We start from the raw sequence: 14,588 nt of genomic DNA on the forward strand, positions 1-14,588 counted from the left end.
AAGGATAAGGCAACTTGCAGGTCAGAAAATGCAAACCATACCCTTCCAGTCAAAATCTCCCCAAACATCACTTTCAGTTGATGAACTGAAGATATAGAAGAAAAAGTACACTCTCCACAGTCTGAATCTCAGACCATTGCCAAACAAAATGTTGTTAAGTATTTTTAGGCACACTTACTGCTTTACTCAGCGCTGTTCTAGTCAAAAGTAGGGCTTTGGGATAGAAAACCTCTATCAACAATCACTAAACTTAATCAAGCAAACAGCACGTAAAATAGCTGAAAAACTGAAAGAACTAGAGATTTCTAGAGACAGAAACAAAACAGGAAGACAGGAAATAATTTGGTATTTAAAGACACCAGTGAAATAAGAAAATATCTTTAATGTTTCAAAATTTTGCTTTTGAAATTATCTGTATGAAGAGCAATATGTGAGTGAATCTGAAAGCAACAAGCAGTAAGCAATTTCTTTTCAAATCTCTTGCCTTATTACCAACAACAGGAAAAAGTGTCTACTAGTTCTACTCTTTCCATTTTTGAGTATTAATACATTGTATTCCTAAGGCAAACAATTAAATTCCAAATGCAGATTTTTCCATGTCTGCATCTTTTGCCATTCTCTCTGCTCTCTCTAATTTTGAAACGTCCCAAGTGTAGGTTATCTGTAAGACTGTGTTGGTTTTGATACTACTACCTTTGCCAATGAAGGTGTTAGAAGCCTCTAGCATATCTTTTACTTTTGTGTGTACTTCATCACACAAGTATTACTTATAGTAAAGATACACAATAGTAACTGAAAAATATGTTTTCATCTAGTGAAGGAAATCTATTAATGCCCTTTTTCTGTCTAACTTGCAGCAAATGGGCAAACCCACTAAATTTTCAGCAGCAATGAGCAAAATGTAACTTTCCAGTGTTAATATCGTCAGTCAAGTTTTAAACTGGCAATTAATGGTTAAAGAGCTGTCCGCCATGTTTATGTTGACAGGTAATCTCAGTAGCAAATAACTCATAAGCAAGAGGCTAAAAGTTTACTGCCTCCAAGGTCTCTGCTGAGAAAGTCCACAGTGACATGAGTTCAGCTGCCCCCTCCCCCCATATCTAAGAGAAAAGAGAGTAATTATTTACATTCCTTTAAATACAGCTGTTTTGGTTCCTGTAATATTGCAAAAGTAGGGGCATGTATTATTACTGTGCTGGCTAAGTCACAAAACTTTTGCTTTAATGGAAGTGGTTCAACTTCTGACAAGTGGAAGTTAATCTCCCGAACAGTATGGACACCACAGAAAGAAATCCTCTTAGTGTTCTGTATTACGAATGCATTATTTTACCTTATAAAATACCATACTTGAGATGCCATTTTACATCAAAATTATTTCATAGAAAAAAAAAGTCCAAAGTGCATGCCCCTAATGACCGCAGTAATATACTGTAAAACTCAACAACTAGACTTAAAGGGGTCATTTGCTTAGTAACATTCGATAAAAAAAATTCCTCTGTGAAAAGCCAAGCTTCTGGAAATGCTGACATAAAAAGACAACTACATCCATGCACTGTAGCTGTAAAAGTTTTCAAGTTTTTCAGCCTAAATGGAGTATATGAAGAAAGCAGACAATCTGGGAATTAAGGGACCTGTAATTCTCATCTCTCTTCACTATTTGTGATGAAGTTCTGGAATTCTTGTAAACAAACAGATGAATGAAATTATTCCTTCTTTTTGTTTTATGCACTCACCCTAATAACAGACACAACTATTTTTTGCCCCCTTTATCGAAATCAGGTAGCAAAAAAGACTTTAATGCAGCCAACAACAGTAGCATATGCATAAAGTAAAGCACTAAAAAGGTAAAGGAGTCTACATAGAGCTAATGTCTAAATATTAACGAATATTATAAGTAGAGCTAAAGTCACTTGTAATTTTATACACAAAGAACTGTTTTGCCAATTATTAACTAAAAGAGAGCTTGCTCCCAGTTTGCAGACAGGACATTTATCTTCAAATTCATAAAGACTTGGCAAGTTATCATTCTCACAAAAATGTTTTGCCAAGACAACTACAAAATATACATCTTGACTTGCTGCCCTTAATCTTTGTTCAGTAAATACTAAGTGTGGGTGTGCTGGATGGAATTATACAGTGAGCTTTACAGAAACTTCTTTGCCTTCATTTATGTCACGTTATTTTTCCTTTGCTAACACCCAGCACAATTTCAGAGAAAGTATTTTGTCTTTAGTATGTGCCAGGCATTCATTCTCATACACATTAAGTTACTCCAGATTTATGTTTGGATAACAACTGAAACTCCCCTCACTCCCACTTTAAACTAACTCTGTGCCAAGTAAAAAATACTGGAGAACAAAAGTTCCAGCCAGCAAGCATGCACAAAACGCTGATTCTATGTTCTAAATTCTGTCCTCCTACCCATCTTTCTTTTTCTTGGCCTAACAGGATCAAATGATTATATTTTTTTCCCTGTACATATTTAATTCTCTGGCATTCAAAAAGAAAAAATATTAGCAACTGGAATATTTTCGACATTTGAGAGTAACAGATTGCGATAAAATACTAACAAATAACATTGCAGTAAACTTTAGCTATATTTTTATTCTGATTAAGGAATGAAAGTTTTTTCAGGCTGTAATTTATTACTCGTTCATAATCTTCACCTTCCTCTTCCTTTTGTCAAACCACTGACAGAAAAACATTTGTTAACTGCTTGGTACAGGAAGCCAACAGCTGGAATACAAATGTAGGAAGCAAGAGATACTACTGGAAACATATTTTCATATAAAAATGAATTATGCTTGCTTTCATGAACATTAATGTGCCATATTTCAGTCATGCAATTTCTGTGTGCAAATCATAAATATATGGTATTTCTACATGGCTAAGTGCAAGCTGTCTGAATCCAAAGACTTTTAAAAATAGATTTAACAGTTCTAACAAACAAACTTTGAAGGGCCTTATACTGCCTCTTCATTATAAGATGCTGAAGAAAACTTGGCAAAAGACAAGATATTGGACTGGTAGCATCAATTCAAAAACCTAAAACATTCCAGAGAAAGCAAATTACTTTTAAATATTTATTTTAAAGTAAAATTAGTTTAAGGAGAAATGTAAGAAAAAAAGATCTGATATAAAAGTAGAAGGAATGAAGACTACAAACAAATTTAATTAAGAAACCCATAACAATAAAAGCATAATATTATGACCCCTTTGTCCCCTCAGGTTCTTTCACAGTATTTTAAATTTTAGCAAGGAAAATGGACTCATAGCAGTATAATTCAGGGTCACGTAACATGCTAGACAAATTCTGTCAAGTCAAAATGATCTCAAATAAAATGTCTCTTACTTAAAATTCCTGACAGTTACAGTAAGTTACATTACAATTCCATTTTATTTGAATAATAGCAACTTCTAAACAAGACAAATAGGTGAGACAAAATTTCCAATGACAAACAAGTGGTAACTATTAAGGTTAGCTGACAAATAATCTAGTAATATCTATTACAAATCCTAGGAAATTACTCTGTATTTCACACTACCATATTTCAGTCTGGTTTAAGGACTAATTTTGATCTTGTAAAATTTGATTAAGAGACCTATATGCGGAATTCATAAGCTTCTAAGCTTTTGTACAATATTTAAATTACCAGTATTTTTAGAAGTTTGTCTCTACAGTCTAATAAAGAAAAGGAAATATTTCTAGTTAAATCAGAAAAACTACATTAAATGTAGGATTTATAGCAATTGAGATCTCTAGAATGCAACAGGAGGGCAAAGCAGCTACTCTGGATTAGTTATCACCAAGTCACAAGGATAAAGCAGCTTGCAGTGATTAGAGCACAAATCTGAAGCACTTCTGTGGAACACTCTCCAGTTTGGCTTAAACTGGAAGAAGAAGCCTATTTCGTGCCCTGGAAATCTTTTGGTTCAAGACGTTGTCAACTAGTTCTGGGAAGAAAAATTGTCTCTTTTGCTTTTTCTCTCCTGCTTGATCTCACAAAACCAGAAACATTAATACAATACTAAGATCCTTCAGAAGCATTTCTCTGGTGCTTTTGCATGTCAAGAATTTTAAAAGTGAAGAATTTTTCACACCTTTTTTAAGATCAAATTTACTGATCTCACATGAATGTTTTTTGATGTTTAGTACACTGTAAAGCAAAAGTCATCACGGCTCTGCTTTTCGGAAGTTACTAGAATCATAATTTCTCATGTTGCATCCATTAGATATCCAAACACTGTTGTGTGTTAGGGTGTTATATATCATGAAACATCAGTCCCTTTCTGGCAACTCACTCGCATTCTCTCAATACTTTTGAATCAGAACATCGATGCCCAGTAAGTACAGAAGTCCAAAATAAACTACCAATCATCTTTGCAAAGAGTTTAAAAACACTACTGAAAGGCTGAAACAACAGCCATTAAGGAAAATCTTGCTTTAAACTCTAAACTAGAAATTTTTGGAAGACACAGCTGCTCTCAAGACTTACAATTATTAAAAAAATTACTTCTGAGTCAAACTGTCTATGCCAGAGATATAATTTCTTCAGTTATTACAGGCCAGAGATTTTTTTATCAGAGCCTGCCTCCTTGTGTCTGTAGAATAACATCTCAAAGTAGTCAAACAGTCAGACTCATTTAAGTTTTCAACATAAAAATTTATTTTATTGACTACCAATGAATTATTTGCCTTTTGCTAGACAACCAGTGTAGCACAGATTTCTGGTATTCCCTTATACCTGCTGAATCAGCTGACCTTTACTGAACCTGAAACAGCTACATACATTAACCATTAAGGGTCTAATCTCTTTTTAAGGAGAATTATTTTGTGAGATCATGTCCTGCACAACTTAAAAAAAGTTTTTTTATTTCTTTACAGTCTATGTTCTAACTAGAACACATTTAACAACCAAGTAAATTTATATTTGCTTCCAGACAGTATCATATTTTTATTGCTTCAATCAATTACGTCCATCTACTAACGACAGAGATGAGAAAGTAACAGTTTACACACAACATATAAAGGTACTGATCATATGCTGCTTGGAATCTGAATACCTATAAAGGAGGTTAAGCACAAAGGTTTTGTAAGGAATACACAGGACTACCATCAATAAACCCATTTTTTAATTTTTGCAGTGTTTCTAGGAAGTACCACAACAAAAAGTATCTGTGATGTGTTACAGCATGCAAGAACATTGATATTCTTCTACATTTTATTTCTCACGTGGAAAATTATGTGGCAGTTGAAAACTACAAATAATCCCTGTTGTAGCTATTCATACGGTGTAAACCAGATTAATGTTCATTAAATTACTGTTTCTTTAAATTAATATATACCAGCAATATCAAAAAAGTGGGAGTCCTGTCTTCACCCCACGTCATGGTGTCCTGTTCCTTGTCCTTGTCTGTGTGGGAGTGCAGTTGTTTAAGAAGCAGTGAATTGGCCTGGATGAAAAATAGCTTACTATTGGCTTTTATCATACTGGGGTTGGGAATGAGAGGCCAGAGAAGGACTACAGTATCTTCTTTAGGTGGCACCACTGATTTATGCTAGCTTAATGCTTAAAATGCACTATACCCCAAAAAACATAAGAGACAAAAATGTAAAACAGTGTATGCAAATAAAATGTGTAACTGCCATTTAAATTCTCAGCTTTAAGAGTGCACTATCTACCAGCTCTCATGGATGCTGATGAGAGACAAAAATATTAACAAGGCAGTAAGTAGTTACTCCTGACAATTTTAGTGCCAAGCTATAGAAAGCAATATTTTAGGTTGCAAACATATCTTGTCAGATATTTGCTTCTGATGTTCAAATTAATTCGTGTCACAGCTCTTATTATCAGAAATATACAAGTGGAATTTAACTAAAATGAACATAAATCAAAACCTAGCAAACATATGTCTGTACTGACAACTTCTGTGCTATGGAAACATTAATAATACTAGGACCAAAGCTTTGTTATAGGTATGAGCCACTTATGGCAATATTCCAAAGCTATAAAGACGTCACTCTTCAGACTGATAGTTACACCCAGTAGATGACCAAAAGTCAGATGGCTCTGCCTCACAGAGCGGCTGTGCAAGCAGCCTTGGATAGAAGGTGCAGCACTGACTCACCACATGACCTGTCACTGCAGGGCCCCCTTTGGCTGCCGGGCCACACCAGCCTCCTGGTCCCAGGACACACAGTGCCTGTCATGCATCTGCAGATGAGGCTGGTAGAGAAGCACCAGCACAGAGAACACCACATGTTCCAGCACACACCGAGATTTCCTCACACTATTCCCTCCACACAATACATTATAGAAAATGTATAGAGCTCCTCTGAAACACATTTCAAAGGCTAAACAAAGAGATGTTCACTTTTTTCAGTGAAGCATCTAATGAGAAACACTGCTTTAACTCTACATAAATCTGCACTGCTTTCAAAACGTTATCTGAAAAGTATCCTGAAACTTTTTTGTATACCCAGACCCACACTTTTAAAAATCTATCTTTTCAGTAAAGCTTTTATTATTCATTGAATGCTAGCAGTATATGCAGTACATTTTTTGGACAGTAGCAATATGAATAATTAATACTTTGGGATTTCACATAATTGTTCTAAACCCACGATGTTAAAAATTAATGGCTCATAAATCTTTTTGCTTCAAAGCCAGAACTAAATGAAGAAAAAAAAAATCCTACGAAACAGGAGTTCCACATTTTAGTCAATCCAGACAATACTCATCCACCAGGGGAGGAAATAAGTGTCACCAGTGGAACACGGGTGAAAATTAATTCTTCTCCTTTGTGTATCTAAAAGAACAAAGGATCTGAGCAAGACCTAACTTGAAAAAGAGGTGCCACTGTTTTTCACTTTATGTAATATTTTAATTAGAATATAGCCTTCACTGTACTCAGTAATTAATCAGATGTGTTGAAGTATTCAAATGAAAAAATAAAATTTTCAGACTGCTTAGGACAGACAAGGCAAACAACTTTACAGGAAATGGTAATTATCCAACACAGGTTTTTTTTCTCTCTACAATAAGACTTACATTAAGTTTCAGAATTGAAAAGACAAAGAAAAATAGAGTTCAGACACTTAACCATTTCTGTTTTAAAATAAAAATAGACTTGTATCTTGTCATCTATACTAAGTGTTAGTGTTTTTCTTGTCTAGCCAAATAGGGTGTTACATCTGATAGAAAAACCCAAAGAAACACACACACAAAAAAAAACCAAACCAAAAAATCATTGCAACTTGACCTAACTGGTGATTCCTGCTACACAAAGTGTGCCTTGCCTCATGTTTTGCCATTAAATAAAGAGCAAGCACTATTGAGAACAACCAATGTTCTAATTTGTGGCTATGTCCCTTCTCTGGTTGCAGTTTTCCACATTAGCACAGTATTCCTGCATAACACATAAAAGTTTATATTATTCTTCTGTCATTGAACTGACAAATGTTTCAGAGCTTTCTGAAGATCCAATTTCATGAATTCATCCGTACAAATTAAACTATATCTATTTTTTAGCTCTTTTTGAAGACAAGCCAAGTAAACCCCTCAGATGATCTCGCATCTCAATAAAAAGAAAAAAACAAACAACACTGTGACTACATACCCTCCTTCCCCTTAAGGGTAGTGGTCGTCACAGACATAAACAGACATTTCTGGTGATCTGAGGCATTTTCCCAGTGTGGTTTAACTGTAACAGGTATTTAACACTAACAGCAGGCTCGCATTTCTTAGTTCGCTATGAAAAGTCTTTTAGAAAGGCTCACAGTCCACCCTGACGACCATTAGCTTAGAAGCCATGTCAGCTTAAAAAATCTGCCTATTAATTAGGAAGTTTTACAGTAAGATTTTGCTGTGTTCATTTCAGTGGAACAAAAAGAGCCACCCACTCGCCCCTTTTGAGAACCCTGAGAAGGTGACAAGGCCCTACAGAAAACAAAATGAACACTACTGGCAGGACCCAAGACTCTCAAACCCTAAACGCTTACTCAGATACACAGGACAGAAAGGAGGTCTTCTCAGGAGGAGAAAAACTTCGAAAAGGCTCCCGAGTATTATTTTATACCATACTTATTACAGCTATCCCAACACTGACGGAACACTGGAGCTCACACACGCGTGTCCAAGCACGCACTCGGGCTGCTGGCATGCACCCCCGCCTGCGAAGAGCCTTTAACTCCGCAAAAGGACAGAGCCCACAGGAGGCGGGTCGGGGCAGGACCGCGACCGCCCGGCACCGCCCAGAGGTGGGGCCTTCGCCAACCGGCCCTGAGGCAAACGCCGCACATCCCCGGGCCCCTCCAGGCGGGCAAGGCAGGGGAGGGGAGGGCAAGGGAAGGGAGGGGCGCTCCGCCGGCGGCGGCGACTGGACGGCGCGCGTGGGCAGTGGGCGGTGGGCGCGAGCCCAGGGACCGGCGGGCGCGGGGCCGGCGCCGCGGCCGCCTGCCCCGCTCAAGTCAGTACAGTAAGTACGAACCACAACGGGCTCGCGCGTTGTCGCCGCCTCCTTGCGCGGTCCGCAGATGGTGCTGAATGCTCTGCAAGCGTGGCGGCGGCAGCGGGGTGCAAGGGCCGGGGCCGCCATGGCGTGCGCAAGGCGACACCGAGGCACAGCTCTCGCTCCCGGGGCTGGCGCGCGCCGCTTGTAATACGCTCCGGCTCCGGGCGCCGTGGGGCGGGGGCCGTGGGGGCAAGAGGGGGCGGAAACTGCGCCGCCTGGCTGGCCGGGCGGGAGGCATCGCGCCGGGCGGCGCGTCTGTCCGTCTGTCCGTCTGTCCGCCAATGCGGACCCACACCCTCAAGCGCCACCTGCGTGGCCCCTTAGTGCTTGAAGCGCGTCCCACAGCAGCCGTGAGGAAGGGCCTGGAGATGTCGGGGCGGCCGCGGCTTCCCCTGGCCCTGCTTGGCCCCGGCTATGCCCTCGCCCTTCCCATCCCTCGTCTCCTTTCCAAAAGAGCTGTGCAGACCCTCCCCGTGGAGGTACACCGGCAAGTAAAATCTCAGATTGAAAAACCTGCCCCTTGGGCTGCGCCAAGGCTCACCAGGCGTCCGGGGAGCCCTTGTGGGCTGAACTGCACCTTCTCTCCTGGACCTCTGCCCTTCCTCCCGCTGGAGAAGCCGTATGCTACCGTGGTCTGGCTACTGGGGCTGGGCTGCTTCCCAGCAGCTGTCAGCAGGTCCACCAGCCCTGGAACGTACATCTTGTAGGATCACTACTTCCCAGATAACTTCTTATTGGAGGGACCTCCAAAGATTTCTGGTTTTGCTGAGAGCAGATAAGAACAGCAAAAGTCGTGAACTGTTGAAGCAAAATGGTTTCAAATGGATCTCACAAATTATTTCAGTGTCTTATCAGCTTCTCATTATGACAGCATAATTAAAATTATTTTAAAATTTCTTCTAGATATTCCTATTGCCAAACCTCTTCTTGGTCTCAAAATGACTGTCTGCAAGGCAAGAGAATGTGAATGCACCAGGGCATAAAAAAAGATGTGTGTTGGAGGGAGGCATGGGGTAGAAGAGATGGCTGCATTGTCTCATTGCTGGCATGGGAGAGTGCTGAAAAGAGAATAGAAGGGAAATGATGTCTGAACAAAAGAAAGGATGCCAAGAAGGGAACAGAACAAGAAGTGGTTACAGGACTGGGATGTTGTGGTGGTATACTAGAAGCTGGCTGGCCCAGAACAGCTATATCTTTGATGTAAATGCAATCACATCACAATTACAGCTCTTTGTTAAGTGAGAACTAAAATGGTCATGATCGCTGACTAGAGACAAAACCGACTACAAACACATGAGCTGGGGATTGCTTTGAGTGCTGTCTGTGAAAATGAGGTGGCTCAAGTATGGTGGAGAACAATAAAAAAATCAAAGACGCATTTACAGCGTGAACCTGATGTAAGCAACAAAAATGCTTCCTCAGTGATCTGGGAGACAGGACTTCATGTTCACTGCGTAAAGAAATAGAATTGAATCAAAGAATCCCAAAGTGGATTATATAATTCCCTTCATAAAGGCAATAAAACCCCAAACCTTCAGATCATCTCAAATATATGCTAAGCATTTGAGTTAAAATCAGTGTAACACAGAGAAACACATGAAGGCATATCAATCTCAGAGGGAGTAAGGGTGGAAGGAAGCTGATAGAAAACAATGCAAATGACGATTAAAGTGGTGGGAGTTTGGGAGACCAGGCAAAAGAAAAGTTTAGAGACCCCTGAGAGTACAATGAATGCCGGGCAAATAGCAAATATAGGAAAAAGAAGTGTTGACAACTGTGGGGAAATGGTTTCTTTACATGAAGATAATATCTCCATCACCTTGTTCCAGACACTAATGACAGAATCAGTCACAGAAAAACATTTGCACTAAAAGGCAATAATGCACATTTTGTTTCTAAATGAAAAACAGAGGAATTTGACTATCTTAATTTCACAGGAAATGCAGGGAAAATTGGTGTTGTATCTCATTTACAAGAAGGAAACTTTTTAATATGTTCTAGATTTTGACCACCAAGGGAAAGGGCATAGTGCTGGGTAATCCAGCTCCTAAAGCTCCCCTGGGGGTCCTCAGGCAGTCCCATGCTAGTACTTCAAGGCTCTTGGTGGTTAACAAGAACGTGCCCTGAGGGCTTGGGGGTTTTGGCACTCCTCTGACCTCTCTGAAGTGTTTGGAAATCTACACTACAGAAGAAGAACAGCAAGCAATGGAACTATTAAGCACCAGGGAAAATACTGACAAGGTTGTGATTAAGTTATTTTATTACTATACAAATATCTGATTGTGATTTGCATACCATTGATCACAACTGTAACTGGCACATGAAAGTAAATTCTTCTTTTTAGTAGTTCTATCTACTGTATTCCTTTATAAATAAAAAAAGGTTTTTTTACCTGAGATTACAAGTTTCAGTTGCAAAAAATAATTCCAGATGGATACTGACATATACAGTGAAAAATTAAACATGTATCAACCAAAGCACATGGCACATTATGCAAACAAGAAATTAGCACAGTGATTTTTATTCCACTTGTAATGCTTGAAAATATCAAATAACTTACAAGTAAGTTTAGTATTGAACAATTCTGATGGTGTTGACTGGACATTTGTTTAAGACAACATATATCTTATTCTCGTAGGGAAAAAAATAACATTAATGCTTTAATATAGTGAATGCACTGAAATTTATCATCTTGTTCTTGATCAGCATATTTAAAAAATCACACATCTAATTGTCACCCACTTTGTTTTAAATGGCCCAGATTCAATCAAATCCAAGACACCTAAATCATGCAATTCCATTTATGTAACGAGGACTACTACTGTGAGTGAGGATTACAACCTTGTTTGGGACTGCATAAGTAGCAATTGGTGCTAAAACATTTGGTAATAATTTTTCCAGAATTTTCCAAATATTCCTGAAAGGACCCAAATGTCACTGGGACCTCAAGTTTTTATGTTTGAAAAACAAACAGAAAATAGCTAATTGTTATGATTGCTATTCTTACATATTTTATACAGGAAACTACCTCCTCCTTTCTTTCCCGTTTCAAAATCTGTTTTATTTCCATTATCTCACTTCAGCAGAAGGAAATCACTTGTAAATTTGATATGTTTATTAGTCCCTAAGAAGAAACTGTTGCACACAAAAATATCTGATACCTATATAAAGTTTGAAACCTAACCTAACCACATACACTTATTGCATAGAATAATTTTAGTATGCAGACTTCTTTTTTAGCTGTTATTCTAGGAACTTTAGTCAGAGCAGGAAGTTAGGTGTGACACATACAGGAAAAAATTCTGTGGGCCCAATTCTGCAGTCATACACAAGCAAAACTCTCACTGAAATCAAGTCATTATTGGGTCTAGAGAAGGCTTATCTTCGATATTTTATTTTGACACTTTTAAGCCTCTTATGCAAAATTAAGTCTTTACTTCTTTCAAAATGAGATCATACTAAATTATTAAAAATCTTCTACATGTTAAGCCAAAACATAAGGAGGGTAAGGCATTCCAGTCAGCACAAAGAATATCATGTGACTCTCTCACTTATAAAAGGAGATTCCCAGCCAGCACGTGAAACTAGCTGGACCACTACAAAGCAAGCTAGTATTGATGGATATGTTGTCCCCACAGTTCTAACCAGGAGTCTCTGCCCTAGGGAGCTGAGATGCAGGTTGTAACAGTGGCACTAATTTGGAAGATGCTCAAATGCTTTCTGGTACTCAGAGATTATCCACCATTACCGCTTAATTCTCAAGCCATAAGAACATGTAAGAAATTTGGAATAGTTTTTCTTGGAAGGTCAATAACCTTATTAGCCCCCATCGCATGCATTCAGAAAACCTGTGAATAACAGTACATTTATAAATTACCTCCTCTTCACATACAGACATTCCTCTGGAGGCGAAACTATTGTTTGTGGCAGGTCATGAAAATATGTTACTCTTGTAAATCTTATTGTCTTTAGTCTTGACATGGAAACAAAGATTATTCACATAATGTGGTAGTTTTTAGATAAGGAGTAAATGTCAGATGACTATTCTGCAGCAGTAATCGTGAGTGTGGTTCTCTTCTGCAACACTACATAGAGGACAGGAGATGTTTTTTGTTATGGCTTGAAATAATTTTGATAAAACTACAGGTGGACACGGTGGTAAATGAGTAGGAGTGGTTGACCTCACTGAGTTTTTAAGAAACCTAGCCTTCTACATGAGATTTCAAAAATTTCAGCAACACACAAGATCATTGTAATCACAGTAAATGTATACATTGCAATAAGAAAAATTGTCTTTTCAAAGTGCTCTGGCACCATGCACCGGGTAACGTTAAACTTTTTTTCAAGTGCTCCCACATCGCACATGTAGATTGCGTTCACTTTGAAACCAAAGAGCTGAATCTGAAGCCAAAAAGCAACAACTTCGAGGACAATCCTTAAGAAAACAGAGAAGATATAAAACCCCGTGTAGGATGACTTTTGGAGAATATCTTCCTGTTTGATGCTCTTACATGCAGCATAAAGGTGAAAAAAGGCTCCAGGTACGAGTACAATCACCAGCTGTAAAGCCCAGAATACCTAAAATGTAGCAGAAAGGTAGCTGTCAGATCATTTACAACTGCATAGGGACAGTTAAAATGCACACATATTGGAACATTTTGCAAGTCTGTTTTTAACATGTATTAAATGTTTAAACACTTAGATGACAATAAAGGTAAAAATCACTGTTATGTTTTGATTTGAAATTTCAGTTGGTTTCTGAAACATTAGGAGTGTTGTCATGAAGGACAGAAAGCACAAATCCATATTTAGTCACAGATAAAGGGTTATTAAAAGGAATATACTAATGAAAAAAAGATAGGGATAATTAGCCCAGTCAGTTACTACTTCTTATATGGAACACTCATGTTTAAATTTTGCAGTTTATTTTCTTCATATTAGATTTTTGCAATTAAAAAAACAAACAAACAAAAAAAGATAATTACCTGAGGAGTTATAGGCCTGAACTGGTTGTAACAGAAAAGATTAACCTCTCTCTTGTCTGGGTCACAGCTGAAATGCAAGGCCTCATTTCCATAAACAGCAAAGCCCAAAACGCCAAGGAAAAACATTCGAATTGAGCCAAAAAAAAGAGTGTGGAATTGGCCAATTACCGTTGGTGGCCTGAGCTGCAAGTCACAGGGTTATTCACCATAAAAACAAAAATGAACACTGTTATTGTTGGAGGTCTACCTGCTCATTTTCATTATCCAAAATATTTATTTTATTCTACTTGTTTTAAAAAGAGTTTGCCTATGAAGGCTGCAGTAGCTTTCTAACAAAATAACGGCTTACAACACTTTTATTGTTCCTACTAATTTTATATAAACGTTCATTTGTCTAGCAGTTGTCAGTTCATTTGTTTCACTGCCTTTATCTGTATTCCGCTGCTGCAGAACGCGCCAGACGGAGCTGAGCGTTTCGACCCAAAGTCTATTCGTTTTGCTGTTGACATGATGTCAGGTGATGGCAAAGCACGGACCGCCGTTCCACCATCAAACCCGACCATACTTAAAACCATACTTATTCCAGCAAATTAAAGTTCAGGTCCCCACAGGGCCATTCACAGCCCCCCTCAAGCCGCCTTCAGCGTCCCGCCCGGGCAGCACCGCTGCCCTGTGCTCGGGGGCGGCGGGCGCGGCGCGGCCCCCGCGCGGTTTGGGGCCAGACCCCGGCTCCGGGCAGTGCCGTGGGGAGCCGCCCCCGGGTACTCACACATCCCTCCGAGAAGCTCCGGATGTAGTTGGGGGACATGTCTGGGGAAGGTACTCTGCGTGGGCGGCGGCGACCAGAGCCGGGCCCCCCTGGCCCCGGCCCTGCCCCGGCCCCGGCTCGTCCCGCCCTTTGCCCAGGCGGGCCCCCGCCGGTCGGGCCGGCAGGCGCAGCAAAAAGCGGGGGGTCAGTTGGCGCCGACGATAATCCCAGCGCCAGCACCGTCAGCAGCGCTGGCCGCCACCGCCGCCCCCCTGCCGGCTGCTCACTTGCCCCTGCCCCGCTGCCTTACGCCGGCCTTTCACCGCCGCTGTACCGACCAT

General features: G+C 39.7%; 2 protein-coding genes across 4 annotated transcripts in view; both read right to left on the reverse strand.

Annotated features, from left to right (window-relative positions):
• VTA1 (vesicle trafficking 1) overlaps window positions 1-8,138 on the reverse strand; it is a 35,487-nt gene extending 27,349 nt beyond the window's left edge. For 2 of the 3 annotated variants that reach the window (XM_008932353.2, XM_018078180.1), the window contains exon 1: window positions 7,621-7,665. In XM_008932353.2, coding sequence (XP_008930601.2) covers window positions 7,621-7,657 — 37 coding nt within the window. In that variant the 5' untranslated portion in view covers window positions 7,658-7,665. Of the gene's footprint in view, window positions 1-7,620; window positions 7,666-8,002 lie in introns of those variants that run through there. The other variant, XM_018078181.2, reaches the window with a different exon arrangement.
• A 2,606-nt stretch (window positions 8,139-10,744) lies between these two features.
• On the reverse strand, window positions 10,745-14,364 carry GJE1 (gap junction protein epsilon 1). The gene is made up of 3 exons (XM_018077728.2): window positions 14,269-14,364; window positions 13,500-13,682; window positions 10,745-13,092 (listed from the first exon to the last, which is right to left on the reverse strand). The coding sequence occupies exons 1-3, from the start codon at window positions 14,305-14,307 to the stop codon at window positions 12,697-12,699; spliced, it is 618 nt and encodes a 205-aa protein (XP_017933217.1). The 5' UTR covers window positions 14,308-14,364; the 3' UTR covers window positions 10,745-12,696.
• Between the last annotated feature and the right edge of the window lie 224 nt (window positions 14,365-14,588).

The sequence above is a fragment of the Manacus vitellinus genome, unplaced genomic scaffold (genome assembly GCF_001715985.3).
Source record: "Manacus vitellinus isolate BGI_N305 unplaced genomic scaffold, ASM171598v3 scaffold_4_pilon, whole genome shotgun sequence".
Taxonomy (NCBI): Eukaryota; Metazoa; Chordata; class Aves; order Passeriformes; family Pipridae; genus Manacus; species Manacus vitellinus.

Coding starts and splice junctions, on each gene's coding strand:
- GJE1 (XM_018077728.2), bottom strand. CDS start 14,307: ATGTCCCCCAACTACATCCGGAGCTTCTCGGAGGGATGT. Junction 13,683..14,268: donor GGAGCTTCTCGGAGGGATGT/GTGAGTACCCGG, acceptor TGTGACTTGCAG/CTCAGGCCACCAACGGTAAT. Junction 13,093..13,499: donor TCAGGCCTATAACTCCTCAG/GTAATTATCTTT, acceptor GCTACATTTTAG/GTATTCTGGGCTTTACAGCT.